Source organism: Phalacrocorax aristotelis, chromosome 1 (genome assembly GCF_949628215.1).
Source record: "Phalacrocorax aristotelis chromosome 1, bGulAri2.1, whole genome shotgun sequence".
Lineage (NCBI taxonomy): Eukaryota > Metazoa > Chordata > Aves > Suliformes > Phalacrocoracidae > Phalacrocorax > Phalacrocorax aristotelis.
The window spans coordinates 71,690,665-71,703,265 of record NC_134276.1 but is presented as its reverse complement, the minus strand read 5'-3'; the positions used below and the strand labels follow the sequence as shown (position 1 = coordinate 71,703,265).

Here is a 12,601-nt window from a genome sequence, read left to right as displayed (position 1 = left end):
GCAACTTAAAAGGAAGCCTCGCATTCTGCATGCAGCACTTTTGTGACTTGCAAGCAGCAAGGAGTAAACTGTTATATCAGAAATCCAACCACGTGCTTTGCTGCACAGATTTCATCATTCAGAGAGCTGGATGTCTGCAGACATTGATCTGTGTCTATTATCAGAGCTACAAAGCATAGCAGCAAACAGACGAGCATCACTATCAAGCACGTTTCTGGTCTCTTTAATATTCTACATAGAAGAGCTGTAAGCATGGGGGAGTGCCGTAGGCTGTCTGAAAAGGGGGAAGTGTTCTCCGTTTTTCCCTCGTTAGCTGATGTATTAGCATATCTTCCCCACTGGTTCACTCCCTTCCACACAGAAGCATACAGGTAGCTCTGCGGAGAATTAAGCCCCATTTCCATTTCCTTCAGAGATCTTCAAACCTGCAGTGCAGCAGTCCACCAAGAAATGCTTTCCTAAGTGAACAGATGTTGAGCACTGTAGTCTGTGTTAGAAACTTTCCAAGAGCCTTGTGTGATGAAAGATGAAACTAGAAGGAGGGTTGTGGGCCCTGAACAAAAGTGTTCAAAACTCCATTAAATCCCTGTTACTGCTTTTCCTGACAAACAAAAGTACGAAGGACAGGAGCAGCAAGAGTAACCTCAGAAGTCTGAAGGATGCTGTGCCTGCTCCAGATTTGAACAGTCTAGCTAATGAATTGCGGATGGGGAGGAAGGTAGAAGTGCTGAGCTTGAGCAGCCCGCAAGAACTACAAATGAGACCGTCCACAGCCACCCATCATTTGCAAACCAGGCTCCCTTCGAAGTCAGTGAATCTCAGCTTCCCAGTGCGGTGCTTCTCATCTTTCCGTATCTCACATAAAGAAAGAGTCTTGAGGTCTGTAATGATGAACCCGAAGGCCACAATCCCCTGATTATCCAAAGGACAGGTAGAGTCAAAGAGCCATTTTACTCACGATGTCTTGCCAATGTGATTCATCCATTAGCTGTAGGGACCATCCGTCTCGGAATGAGGGGGCAGCAGTGTCACAGGGTCCCTCCCCTCCCTCGCTGCTTTGCTGCGTATGTTAACAAGCTGGCCAATTAAAAAATATTTGTAAGATGCTTCACTGACCTTGCAGTCCACAAAATCAGCCACGAAACATGTCATTAGCAGCAGTGCAGTTAGGGGGCTGCTAATTTATCTACTTGGATTTGCTCAGATTGGGAAAGATTTCATTCATTATTATGTTACTGAAAGCTGCCATATTTCAGTGTTTCAGGGGAATTCAGGCAGGACTATCACAAAAGAGGCACATTTTGAAAAAACACCGGTGAGTTTTGTACAAATGAAGCATGTCCTTTCTTTTAGGCTTAACTAGCAGGTAGAAATTCCACGCTTCGATCCTCTCTCAGGTTGACTCTTGTTTTGATGAGGCATCTTGTGTCTTCCAGTTCTGCAGGGACATGGGTGAAATGGCACCACCGCTTCCTGCCCTGAGCTTGTTTTTTCCAGGACATGTATGTTCAGATGGTAATAATGCTGGCTGCTTTGGCCGTTGTAATGCAAGAGAGGGTCCCTAGGTATGAAACACTCAGAGCCCTCTCAGGGTACATGAACAAAATTGGTTTACCGGGATAAACCTGGTTGTAAATTTATAGTGTGTTAGCTGCCAACCATTAACTGTGCGCGTTCCTACCCAGTGGCACACTCTGGTAATTGCAAAGTAGGTTACTCTGCTTTCTTTCAAGGATAAGCTCCTCAGCCTTCATCTGGAAGTAAGGCACGCACACAGGCAGAGTAAGTCATATGCCACAAGTTCATGCCCTGCCTGACATTCGCATCGGTAGATGCTGACTTTGCATTGGATGAACTTAGTATTTCCCCAGCACTGTGTGCCATGTGCAGGGAACACACTTAAGATAATCCTCCTACAGGTCTTAATTTGTGGCGATCTGGTGAGTACCAGGGGGCTCACACTCCCCATCACATTTTTGAAACAACTGCTTGCTTTACCTGTTTTGAATTTTGTATCAAGTGTTTTATATAAAATTTTATATCAATGGCGACCAGTTTAATTGCTAGAGCTAATCGAGTTCATTTACCAAACATGTCCAAAGTTTAGCTTCTATATATAGCAAATAAACAAGAAAATGAATTTTCATAATTTCTGTCTTTGATTTATTCATAATAAGACCTATTTACTTGGCAGTAGTTGCAAGACCATCTGTCTTTCTGATATGTAATGCCTCCAAACTCGGTGAGCAGTGTTTTTAAAAGAAAACACTCAGAGCTAGTTTCAGATCTGCTGTGAGGGGCCCCAACTCTGTTACTTGACCCATTTATTTCTATCAGACATCTTTGAGGTGTGGTTAGCCTACAGCACCTGAAACAAGCCGTTGCTTTAGGTCCGTTAACGTTTTCATTAATTGCCCCCCTCTCTCAGCTGATTAATGCAAGCTTTGTCTGTACCTTTTCTCTGAGTAAAATCTTGGCACGGAGAAATTCATTAAAAATTTAGCATATTTAAATAAAAACTACATTTTAAAAGCCAGATAAATAAGTACAAATATGATGGATCCACCCATACTTATGCAAAGAAAAGCAATGCATTGTGCCAGTCCTTTGGAGAAAAGTATGGGTTTTTTCCAAGAAAAATTAGACGGGACTTGATAGTTAAGGGAATTGTTAATATAGCAATAAGCTGCAGAAAGGTGTACTAATTACTGGGCGTACCTCAGATGTATTGCTAGGCATGAGACTGATGGATGAGTAATGAAGAGAATAATTGTGATTCTGATTTCATTTAAACTCTAAGTAGCTCCACTCAAATTAATGGAGTTCCACATGTGTAGCAGCGGTGCGGAATCAGAATCAGATCCAAAAATGCCTTCAACTACCTGGGATCCGTACCTCCGTATGGTCCTTGGTGGCGAGAGACTAGCTTTGAAATGCTGCGACGATAGCTTGTAGCATTAATAATTCATAGTTTTAAAAGGCGCCTTTTTCCGCTGTACAGCTATAATAAAGGAAATAGCCCCTAGAAAAGCAAAAATTCCCAAGCCCTACAACTTCTAAAGAAGAAAGCCTCATCTTGCAATGCAGGTGTGGAGAGTACATCGTTTACAGAAACACTAACAGAGGAGCTGCTAGCTCTTTTGCACAAGTCAAATGCATGGCACGGTTAGGAAGAACACGGGGTGACAGCTACCTGATGGGAAATCAGGTAAATGGCAGTGACTGTCTGTTTACACATCTTCTCAATGATAAGGACACGGCCATTCAACACGGACAGCTCTGGCCTGACCGTGGCCTCATTAAAAACGTTCGGCAACCCAACTCTATGTAAGGTGTTGAATTTCCAGAGACAAATTCAAAAGCAGCCCTGTCTGAAAGGCAGGCTGATTTTGTTGAAAGGAGAAATGAAAGGACTGAAAAGACATGGAGTTACTCTTTTCTCTCTGGTCAGGGTGCCCCAGAACACAATGAACATACAGGGTACTGCTCTTACGTGGGCTGTGCCTGCCCCACGGAGGGAGGACTTGTACCTTCAGGACACATTTCACGAGTAATGAGTGCACTTGCAGAACAAGAAGACAAGAAACTAGAGGCAGCAGAACTGTGAATGGAGGAAAGAAAGGTGATTTCCAACTAACAGTAAACGAGTAGTGAATCCAGAAACATGATAACTTTATTTTAGAATATATCTTTGGATATAATTCTGTCGCCTTCATTATCCAAGATAGCTGGGCGACGTAAATAAACACTCCCCCTTCTTTTCCAGATGTTCCTACAGCAGCCGATGGTGTCCCTGAGCTTTAGCAATACTCAGCAGCCGGAGCCACAACAGCCACAGCAGAGGTCAGGGGCCATCTCTCAGCAGCAACTTGTCCCCAGTCCTCAACTTCAAGGGCAAATTGCATCTTCGCAAACAGCGAACCAGCAAGCACTGAGAGAAGCAAGCGTGATATCGAGCCAGGTAATCATTTCATTGAATAGAGGAGCATTTATATGGAAAGAAGACACTGGGCTGTTACTTAACGAGCAAGTAAAATCATGTCAGTCCTGTAAGCAGTGCCTTTGCCTTTCCTTCCCTGTCCTCCTCTACAGGGCAGCCCATATCAAGGGTCTCCCCGTAGCATTTACTTTACCTTAAATCCCTTTTTTAAGGCCTCAGCCGGGAGGGTTACTTGAGCAGCTGTTTCAGCTTGAAAACTGAGCAGGGGGGAATGTAAAAGGTGTGGATGACTTACTGTTCTTCAGTTGACCTGGAAAGAAACCTGACCAGACCACACTGGAACCCAGCAATAGTGGTGCCAGCAGTGCCACCTCTCAAAATAAGCTTTACCCCTGCTTGCTCCCCGAATGTGGCCGGACGCCACCAACACAGTGAAGCCTATCTGCTGTGGTGGCACACAGCTGGAATAAACACTGAGATTCGTGTGAGACCCCCAGGTTGTGAGCATAGCGGATTCCTGCACGGGGAAATAAAGGTCAGCCTCAGTTAGTAGTGACGGAGGTCTGTGAAAGCTGGTATGATTGGCACGGGATTTTTTTTTTCCTTGTTGCCAGTTTCTCGGCATTTCCAGTTTTTGCTCTTCCACCCACCTGTTGTACGTACATCCCTTCACAGAAAACTCAGCTCCTGTTTCTGCTACCTGAGTGTGCGGCAAACAGAGCTGTAGCAGTATTGTCAGACCCCTCAGCTGTAGGCTTTTAACCTCCTACATACCTGTATTATAATGACTCTATTAAAATAAAAAGAGTACCTGTATTATCAATAGGAAAAAAACACTTTTTTTTTTCTTTAGTAAGGTTTGCTCCCATCATTGGGTTTTTACGTATTTAGCGCTGATCGCACCGAACCTTGCTCGTGTCTCGATGGGGTGTCGTTGCTCTCCCCGACGGCACGACCGTCGGGCGGCTTTGCTCGGGTCCCAAGGGCCTTGCAGGCCGGTGGGGCAAAGCGCGGGGCCGGAGCGGGTGTGGCTGCGGGAAGGCTGCCGTTCCCTGTACCCCGACAGCCGCCGGCCGGGCGCGTCGCCCGCTGCTAACGGCGGCCGCGCCCCCGCCGCGCCGTCACGGTCCCTGCCTTCAGGCCTCCTCCTCTACGCAGCGGTGGCGGCCGCGCTGGAGTTTCGCTCTCTCTCTCTCTCTCCCCACCCCGCTCCCTCTCTTCCAGGGCCCGAAGGCGGCGAGGAGCGCGGACCCGGCGCCTGGCGGTGGCCGCCCCCCCCCGCCCCGCGCCGCCGCCGCCGCCCCGCCGTTCGCCGCAGCCCCCGCCGGCGGCGGCACCGCGGCGCCCCCTGCCGGCCTCCCGCGGGGCGGCACCCCCGGCCCGCCCGCCGCCGCCGCCTGCGGCCACGACCAGCAGCTCAGGTACGGCCCGGCCCGGCCCGGCCCGGCCCGGCCCGGCCCGGCTCGGCTCGGCTCGGCCCGGGGGGCGATGCGGCTCCAGGCCTGCGCCCTCCCCGGCCTGGCCTCGGCTCCCGCCGCTGCGCGGGGGGATCCCGGCGCGGGCTCGGCCTGCGCGGCCACGGCTGTCGCCCCCCCCCCGCCTCCCAGCGCCGCGATGGGGGGTGTCTCCCGTTCCCCTTCGCTGGCTCAGGCTCCCCTGGGCGGGCGGTGGAGAAGGGCCAAGGCCTTGGCAAAAGAAATCACGCTCTCCCGAGGTCCCGGCGCCCACCCCACCGGGAGGGCATGCCCTGCCCCGGTCCCCACCCGGCGGCGCCCAGGACGCGCCTGCCGCGGGCAGGAGCCGAGGCTGGATCTCCTAACGCTCATCCTTGCGCCTACGGAAGCGTCCTCTTTCTGTTTTCAAAATTTGTGCGGTCCTTCTGTTACAGCAATGCCACTTTTTTTTCCTTTTTTCCACGCGCCAGGCTGTTGCTCAGCCAGCCCATTCAGCCCATGATGCCCGGGTCCTGCAACGCAAGACACCCTTCAGACCTCAGCATGGCAGGATCCCAGGCTAAGTATGTGACTTGTCAGAGATAAAGCATCAGAGTTGCCTTTGAGGGCGAATAGCCGTCCTTAGTAAGATGACGAAGCAGTTATAAATAATCGGGAACGCGTGACCGTGCTGAGCCTGCCTTCCAGCGTCAGGGTCAGCCTTACCCAGCCTGGTCACGTCAGCAAGGATGACAGAGAGAAAATACAGCATGCCGGTGGCGTTTTAACAAGCCAAGGCTGGGGGAATTTTTCTCCCTCACATGCTGCTTGCTTCACCGCTGGAATTTCTGACCCACTGAAGTGAGTGCGAGAGAGAAAGCCGGCACTGGCCCGGCTGAAACGGCTGGTGCCAGGGGAGCCCCCGCGCTCTGGGCAGCGAGGCGCTGGCGTAATGCCCGTCGAGCTACGCCTGCTCTGCACCAGCAGAACTGAAGGAACCAACAGGCCCCTGCGCCTGAGTGCTCCCGGAAAAGCTGCTGAACGAACCACCTCGGTGATTTGTCTCCTCAAAACTTGGATAAAGAAGCAGAAAATGTGGGTCAGAATAGGCCTTTTTTTTTTTTTTTTTTTTTTTAACCTGTCACTGTACCTAACTGTGAACTGCGAAAAGAACAGGCAACTGTTCTTTAAAACTGTTGCTTTACAAGTAATTCTGTATGTTGCCTCAGGAATGCAGGTACGCAGTACTGTTTTTTAAACATCGCTATTGTTGTTCAAGATTATCTTGAGTTAAATTTGTCAACTTTAAATACACAGCATTTTAGATCTGCTTTTAAGCATCTAAATAAAAGAGGCCTGACTTGCAAAGACACATCTCCCAGTTCGTGTAGGCTTCCTGACTCATGGCACCCTTTTTTAGGAGCTCATATCCCAGTACAAGTATCCAAACCGTAGCATTTCTGACTAACCCCTGATGTTGAACAGCTGTTGAGCGAACACACGCCACACTATGATCTCATCACCTACTGCAGGATAAACAGATTTCGGCTGGGCTGGCAATAGCTGCACTGCGGTTTTGCCCGCAGCCTTCTGCAAAACACCACACATTTAAGTTTTGTTATGCAAAAGCAGACTAGCAAGAAGAGCAGAGTATTTTGTTTCTGTCCCATCCCTCACTCCGGAGGACTTCTAGAGGCTTCTCTTCCTACAGCGTGGCTCACAGCGATGGGAACTGCTGACCAAACTTGGCAGTGTAGTGTGTATGTGAGCGGCTTAAAAAGCAATCAACCTTAGCCGTCTTTCTGCAAGAGATTACCACCGCACAGGCAGTTGCAGGGCAGCAGAGGCAGCAGAACGGGAGGAGTATTCACTTCTCTGGCCCTGTAGTTCAGAGCTCAGCATATTAAGACAGAATCAAAGGCCGTTTGGTTTAATAAGCCTGGGACGTGAACACTGTGGCTGAAGAGAAGGCACACATAAACCAGAATCTTTAATGAACCTAAATTACGGTCTAGATTTTGAGGTGAAGTGTATTCTGCCCTCCAAGTCCAGCTCATGCAGAGTAAGGGATGTTTTCCCATACCGTGCTGCCAGTGGTGCCATCGTTCATATTCGCAGGTCCCCTGCCCTGGAATCCTTTATTAGGAATTATTTAGGAAGACTAGGGGCTTCCATCCCTATCCTAGGAGAAGACTTTTGCTTCCAACAGTTTGTTCTTGATTGTTCTGCCTCTTTCTCCCACAGGTATTCTCAAACCCAACAAATGTTTCAAAGTTTGGAAGTGCAGACTTCCAGCAGCAGCTCTCCAATCATACTGATGGGACAAGCAGTGTTAAACCAAGGGTTCGCCACTACGCCTCCTTCCCAGCCATCCTCTCTGCCACCTATGCAACTCCAGCACCAACAGCATCAGCAACAACGCTACCTGCAGGTAGGACAGGACAAAGAGGGAGATGTTTAAAATGTACATGAAGAGTAATAAGGCGAATGGGCTGCAAAAACAGGCCTCCGGCTTCCAGTGGGAGCCTGATCATGGTACAGACGGCCATTTTAGAGATAGTAAAACGTGCAAGATGCTGATACAGTGTCGTGTACCCTTCCAGTATAGCAAGGGAACAGTGAGAACAGTCAGAATATTTAAAAGGAAATTGCTAGTTCTGTACACTGCAAACGTAATCAGATTATCCTGGATATATTTAAAGTGTATTTCTATACAGAGAAAATTGCTGCCTTAGGATTTATTCTGTACTCTTTATTCGGTATAAAATTTGCTTAGTTTACAAGTCAAAAGATGACTTTTAATTACCAGCATTGACATAAAATGAGATCTGGATCAGATATCTGGATCCCTTCAGTAAATTAACATATTTTCTCAACTCCACAAGGCAAAGAAGATAAACTGGAGCACATTGCCTGGAAGAACCAGGTGATTTGAAGATGCAAAAATACTTTTTTTTTTTTTTACCTAATTCAACACATAGTAAAGTCAAGGGAAAGGTGGGAAATGAGGTGTCTCTGTATTAACTCAAAAAGGAGCTGAACTGAGTCTGTAAAACATGATCACATATCCACTGGCATCATTGAAAGGGTATCACCAACCTCAAATGATGAAACTCTTGTTATTGAAATGAAATCCTTATCATAGCTGAGAATTAATGAAAAAAAAACTGTGGCAGATACTGTTCCCAACAAAACCATCTGCAAAATTCATATTGGCTTCACCACTGCAAGGTCACACCCTGCTGTAAACTCACAAAAAGGAAGGGCTAGAAGAGACAGCATGAGGTACACTAGGATCCTGTTTAATTTTTGTTTAATTTCTATCATCCACCCGTGTCATTTCTGACACGTTCTCCCACTCTGTTCATAAACGGCCTTTTCAGGATAACCTGCAAACCCTAGGCAGTGCATTCCTACTAGAAAACCTTTCACAATGCCTAACTGTAATGTTCTTCGTTGCCATTTATGACCACTCCTTCTAGCATTAGGTAAGCTAAGCCCATGCCAAACAGCCCCAGAAATAAAAGCCAGCAAACAAGTAGTATTTTTAAGCACCCTGTACACTGAGGACGAACAGCTATAACATGTGAAAGAATCGAACACCACGGTGAATTTTATTTTATCTGTAGGTGCAAACACCAAGTTCTTTGCACAATGAGCAACCCGATTCTTTGCTCCTGCCCTCTTACTCGCCACAGCAAGGAAATATGGGGTATCATCAGACAGTGCAGCAGCAGCAGCAGCAGCAGCAGCAACAACTAACATCAAGAAGAAGCAATAGCTTATCAGAATCATCAAATTTACCACAGCCACTGCGATAGAGTCCCACCAGCACAATCAATGCACGATTAGCTTTAACCAATGGGCACATGGGGCAGAAGAGAATGACTTTGTACTTACTGTGTTGGCTTTTGCACAAGCATTTCTTTCAAAGCTCTATGACAGAAGTACGCCACAGCACGTGGACTGCCACAGGCAGCGCATTTATGGCATGCTGGATTCAGTTTGCACTGGCTCGTGAGCACAGTACGTACTGACAGAGCAAAATAAAAAGGAACACTACCCTGTGCAGCCTCCGTCATCGACGGGTGCGCAGGAGGAGGCGCTCAGTCTTGGCGTGTCACTCTGAAAGCTATCTGGCGATTCCAAAAGACTGTCGACAGACTCATGAGGTACTTGGCCTTCACTGTTTCGGTTCTTCTTTTGTGTATGAAAAGCACTGCGTCAAAGGTCTATTGAGGAGAGAACAAGAGATTATTTTTATTATGATTATTGTTATTATTTTGCACAACTGCACAGAGGACAGAACCTAGGCACTTTCTGTAAAGAGAAGTTAATTTCCTTATTCTCGTGGCCAAATTAGCACATCCAATGGAGGAGAAAGCCCAGTCATTGGTGAAGATGGTCTACAGCTCATAAACCTTGGTTTAGGATCTGAAAAGTATTATGCAGCTTACCCTAACTGTTCTTCGTTACTAAAAAACAAACAAAAAAGCCCACCCCCGCAACCCACACTGGACTGTTTTCTATATGGATTGTGATTGCAAAGGAGAACTCAAATTGTAAACACAATCACACAACTCTGCCATAGTACAACATGGATCCTTCTTCAACCTAACCAACTCTCCCACTGCAAGTCTGAGAAATATGCACTGTGTTTTGGCCCACTGACTCGGGATGCTGCAGACTATTACATATCTCTTTCATTATAACATTTAGGATGGAATTTTCCTTTGGGGGGGGGAAAGAAATGCACTTTTCGCTTTTTTTGTATGTTTTCTGTTGATATGTTTCTAAGAAAGATTTTATGTAATTATTAAATAAAAAGTAGTGTATTGTACAGCTGTTGTAATAATGACCTATTTCTATATAAAATAAAATTATATGGAATTATGTGGAAATTATTTTGTATATGAAATATCAACTCATCTCACAAGTATAAAGATTGTGCTTGTGCTTTTTTGTGAGTGGATATTTTGTAATAAACTAATGAATTAGAAATGTTTTTGTGAAGGGAACTACTGTTTCATGCTATATACAACGCAAACTATTATTTTTTTCCATTTAATGATGGACAGTTGTCTTTATTTGTAGAATAAAATAAAATAGCCAGAAGGCTTTATTGCAGGACTTGCACACATTTTCCTGTGGCTGTTCAACTATGTGTTTCACTTGAGATTGTTAATAATAGCCGTAGCCTGGCAAGGCGTTTGGGTGTTTGGCACCCGGTTAGCAAAACCAAGTGTTATCCTAGGCGATCTTTGTCATGGCACAGACGAGAATGACAGCTGGGGAAGTTACATTAGCTGCTAGCCAAGACAGCTCGTTTTAAGCTCCTTTAAAACTTCAAATACCTCAGGCAGCTCTGTACTTCCAACGAATCAGTTTTAGATTAGGACAAAACAGGTGGTTTAAAGAATGGTTTGACCCAGCACATACCAGGGCTTTGGTCCAGCTTCAGTGTTTTAAGACATCTCTGCCAGAATTGCTACCATGCCCATGCTGTAGACAGTCTAGTTTCCACTTTGGCATCCTTGTGGAGACTCTTTTTCACATTAAATTCAAATTGCCTACAGGATGCAGCAGCCAAGGTACAGGTCTGCTTTCCCTCTTCTGCAGAAGCAGCAACCTCCAACACAGAACGAGCTGGGTAACTCAGCATAGCAAAGGTATCATTCACTGCGGCAAGACTGAAAGGGGATGGCCCTCAGGGCAGCTTGCAGCCACCCAAGCCGGCATTAGAGCGCAGACCCCGCCACCCTTCCCACACTTCAGTACCAAGGATCACGTCGTCAGGGCCCCACGTGTTCAGCTCTGGTTTCTATGCCATGGAGGAACAATGAAGATAATTGGGCCAGGAGCTGAAAGGCTAGAAGTAAACTTTCAGGGAAAAAAAAAAGTTTATTTGCCCTGAGTTCTGAAAAACCTTCTTAAAAAAAAGCTAAAATTCTCCTGGAGAAAACCCACTGGGAAAGTGACCCTGCTGCTTCCACAGTAAGACTGTCTGGTAGGGCTGATGGGCGCATGCATGTTTCAGTCCTTTCGATCCCTTTGTTTTACTTCATTGGAGGAAGATGAGGGAATCAAGTATCTGGTCTCTAAGAAAGTGTTTTTACTGCTAACTTCAGGTACCAGTCTGAGTTAGACTGCTCATCTCTTTAAACTCTGGCATTCAGTAAAGAAAGAGTTACCCCATCAGATGAAGATCAGAGAGCTAAACCCTAAGGTGCTTTCACTTGCCATCTGGAGGAACCTCTCTTTCCATTAACTATAGAAAAACTTAGTGAAGGCCAGGCATCTAAGTTAGAGGCTAACTTCAAAAATGCCACCCACTCCTGTAAGAGCTTATTCTGGGAAAGGGGAGGGGAAATTTGTCTGTTTGTAAGCCAAAAAAAATTCATGCAGGAAAGAGGTAATGAAGAAACGTGAGCACCTCAGAGAAAATACCTGTGGAAGCAGCACTTGATGGATGTCATGGGAAGAGAAAATTCCTTTAAGCATTTGTTTTACTCTCGGGGATAGTTTCAATACACCCACATCCCCCCTGACTGCCAGTGGGTATGTCCAAACCAAGCTCAGCCTCAGAGCAAACACTCTTTGTTTGCTACTCTCTGCAAAGTAGTAACTTGCTGGTTGCACTAAAAACCACTCTCTCTCTAAAACCAGCAGTACTCTTTAAGTGGTTAACAGTGAGAAGCTGTAAATCAGGTGGGGTTGCCTTTCAATAAATTGGCTTATTGTACTGTTTGGGAAGAGAGACAGCACTTGCAAGAACTGGTTTACGTCAATAGCTAGTTTTTCACATCTCTCTAATTTCTCCCCTGTACACTCATTCTGGTTTTGGATTATAGAATCATAGAATTATAAAGGTTGGAAAAGACCTCCAAGACCATCAACCCAACACCTCCACACCTCCTAAACCATGTCCTGAAGTGCCACATCTACAACTTTCTTTGAACACTTCCAGGGATGGTCACTCCACCACCTCTCTGGGCAGCCTGTTCCAATGCCTGATCACTCCTTCAGTAAAGAGATTTTTCATAATATCCAACCTAAACCTCCTCTGACACAACTTGACGCCATCAAACAACTTGAGGCCATTTACCGTACTTGCTGCCTGTTGCACGTGCAATGCAACGCCAGCCCTCTCCATCGAGCTAGGCTGTTGTTCCAATTCATTACAGTTGAAAAGATATGCCTCATTCCAACACCGTCACTTAGCTCGAGT

General features: G+C 46.5%; 1 protein-coding gene across 3 annotated transcripts in view; it reads left to right on the top strand.

Annotated features, from left to right (window-relative positions):
• Nucleotides 1-10,503, top strand: part of NPAS2 (neuronal PAS domain protein 2) — a 108,428-nt gene extending 97,925 nt beyond the window's left edge. For all 3 annotated transcript variants that reach the window (XM_075092721.1, XM_075092731.1, XM_075092738.1), the window contains 5 exons: nt 3,767-3,961; nt 5,165-5,361; nt 5,865-5,957; nt 7,618-7,804; nt 9,003-10,503. In XM_075092721.1, coding sequence (XP_074948822.1) covers nt 3,767-3,961; nt 5,165-5,361; nt 5,865-5,957; nt 7,618-7,804; nt 9,003-9,194 — 864 coding nt within the window. In that variant the 3' untranslated portion in view covers nt 9,195-10,503. The remainder of the gene's footprint in view (nt 1-3,766; nt 3,962-5,164; nt 5,362-5,864; nt 5,958-7,617; nt 7,805-9,002) is intronic.
• Nucleotides 10,504-12,601: the final 2,098 nt, after the last annotated feature.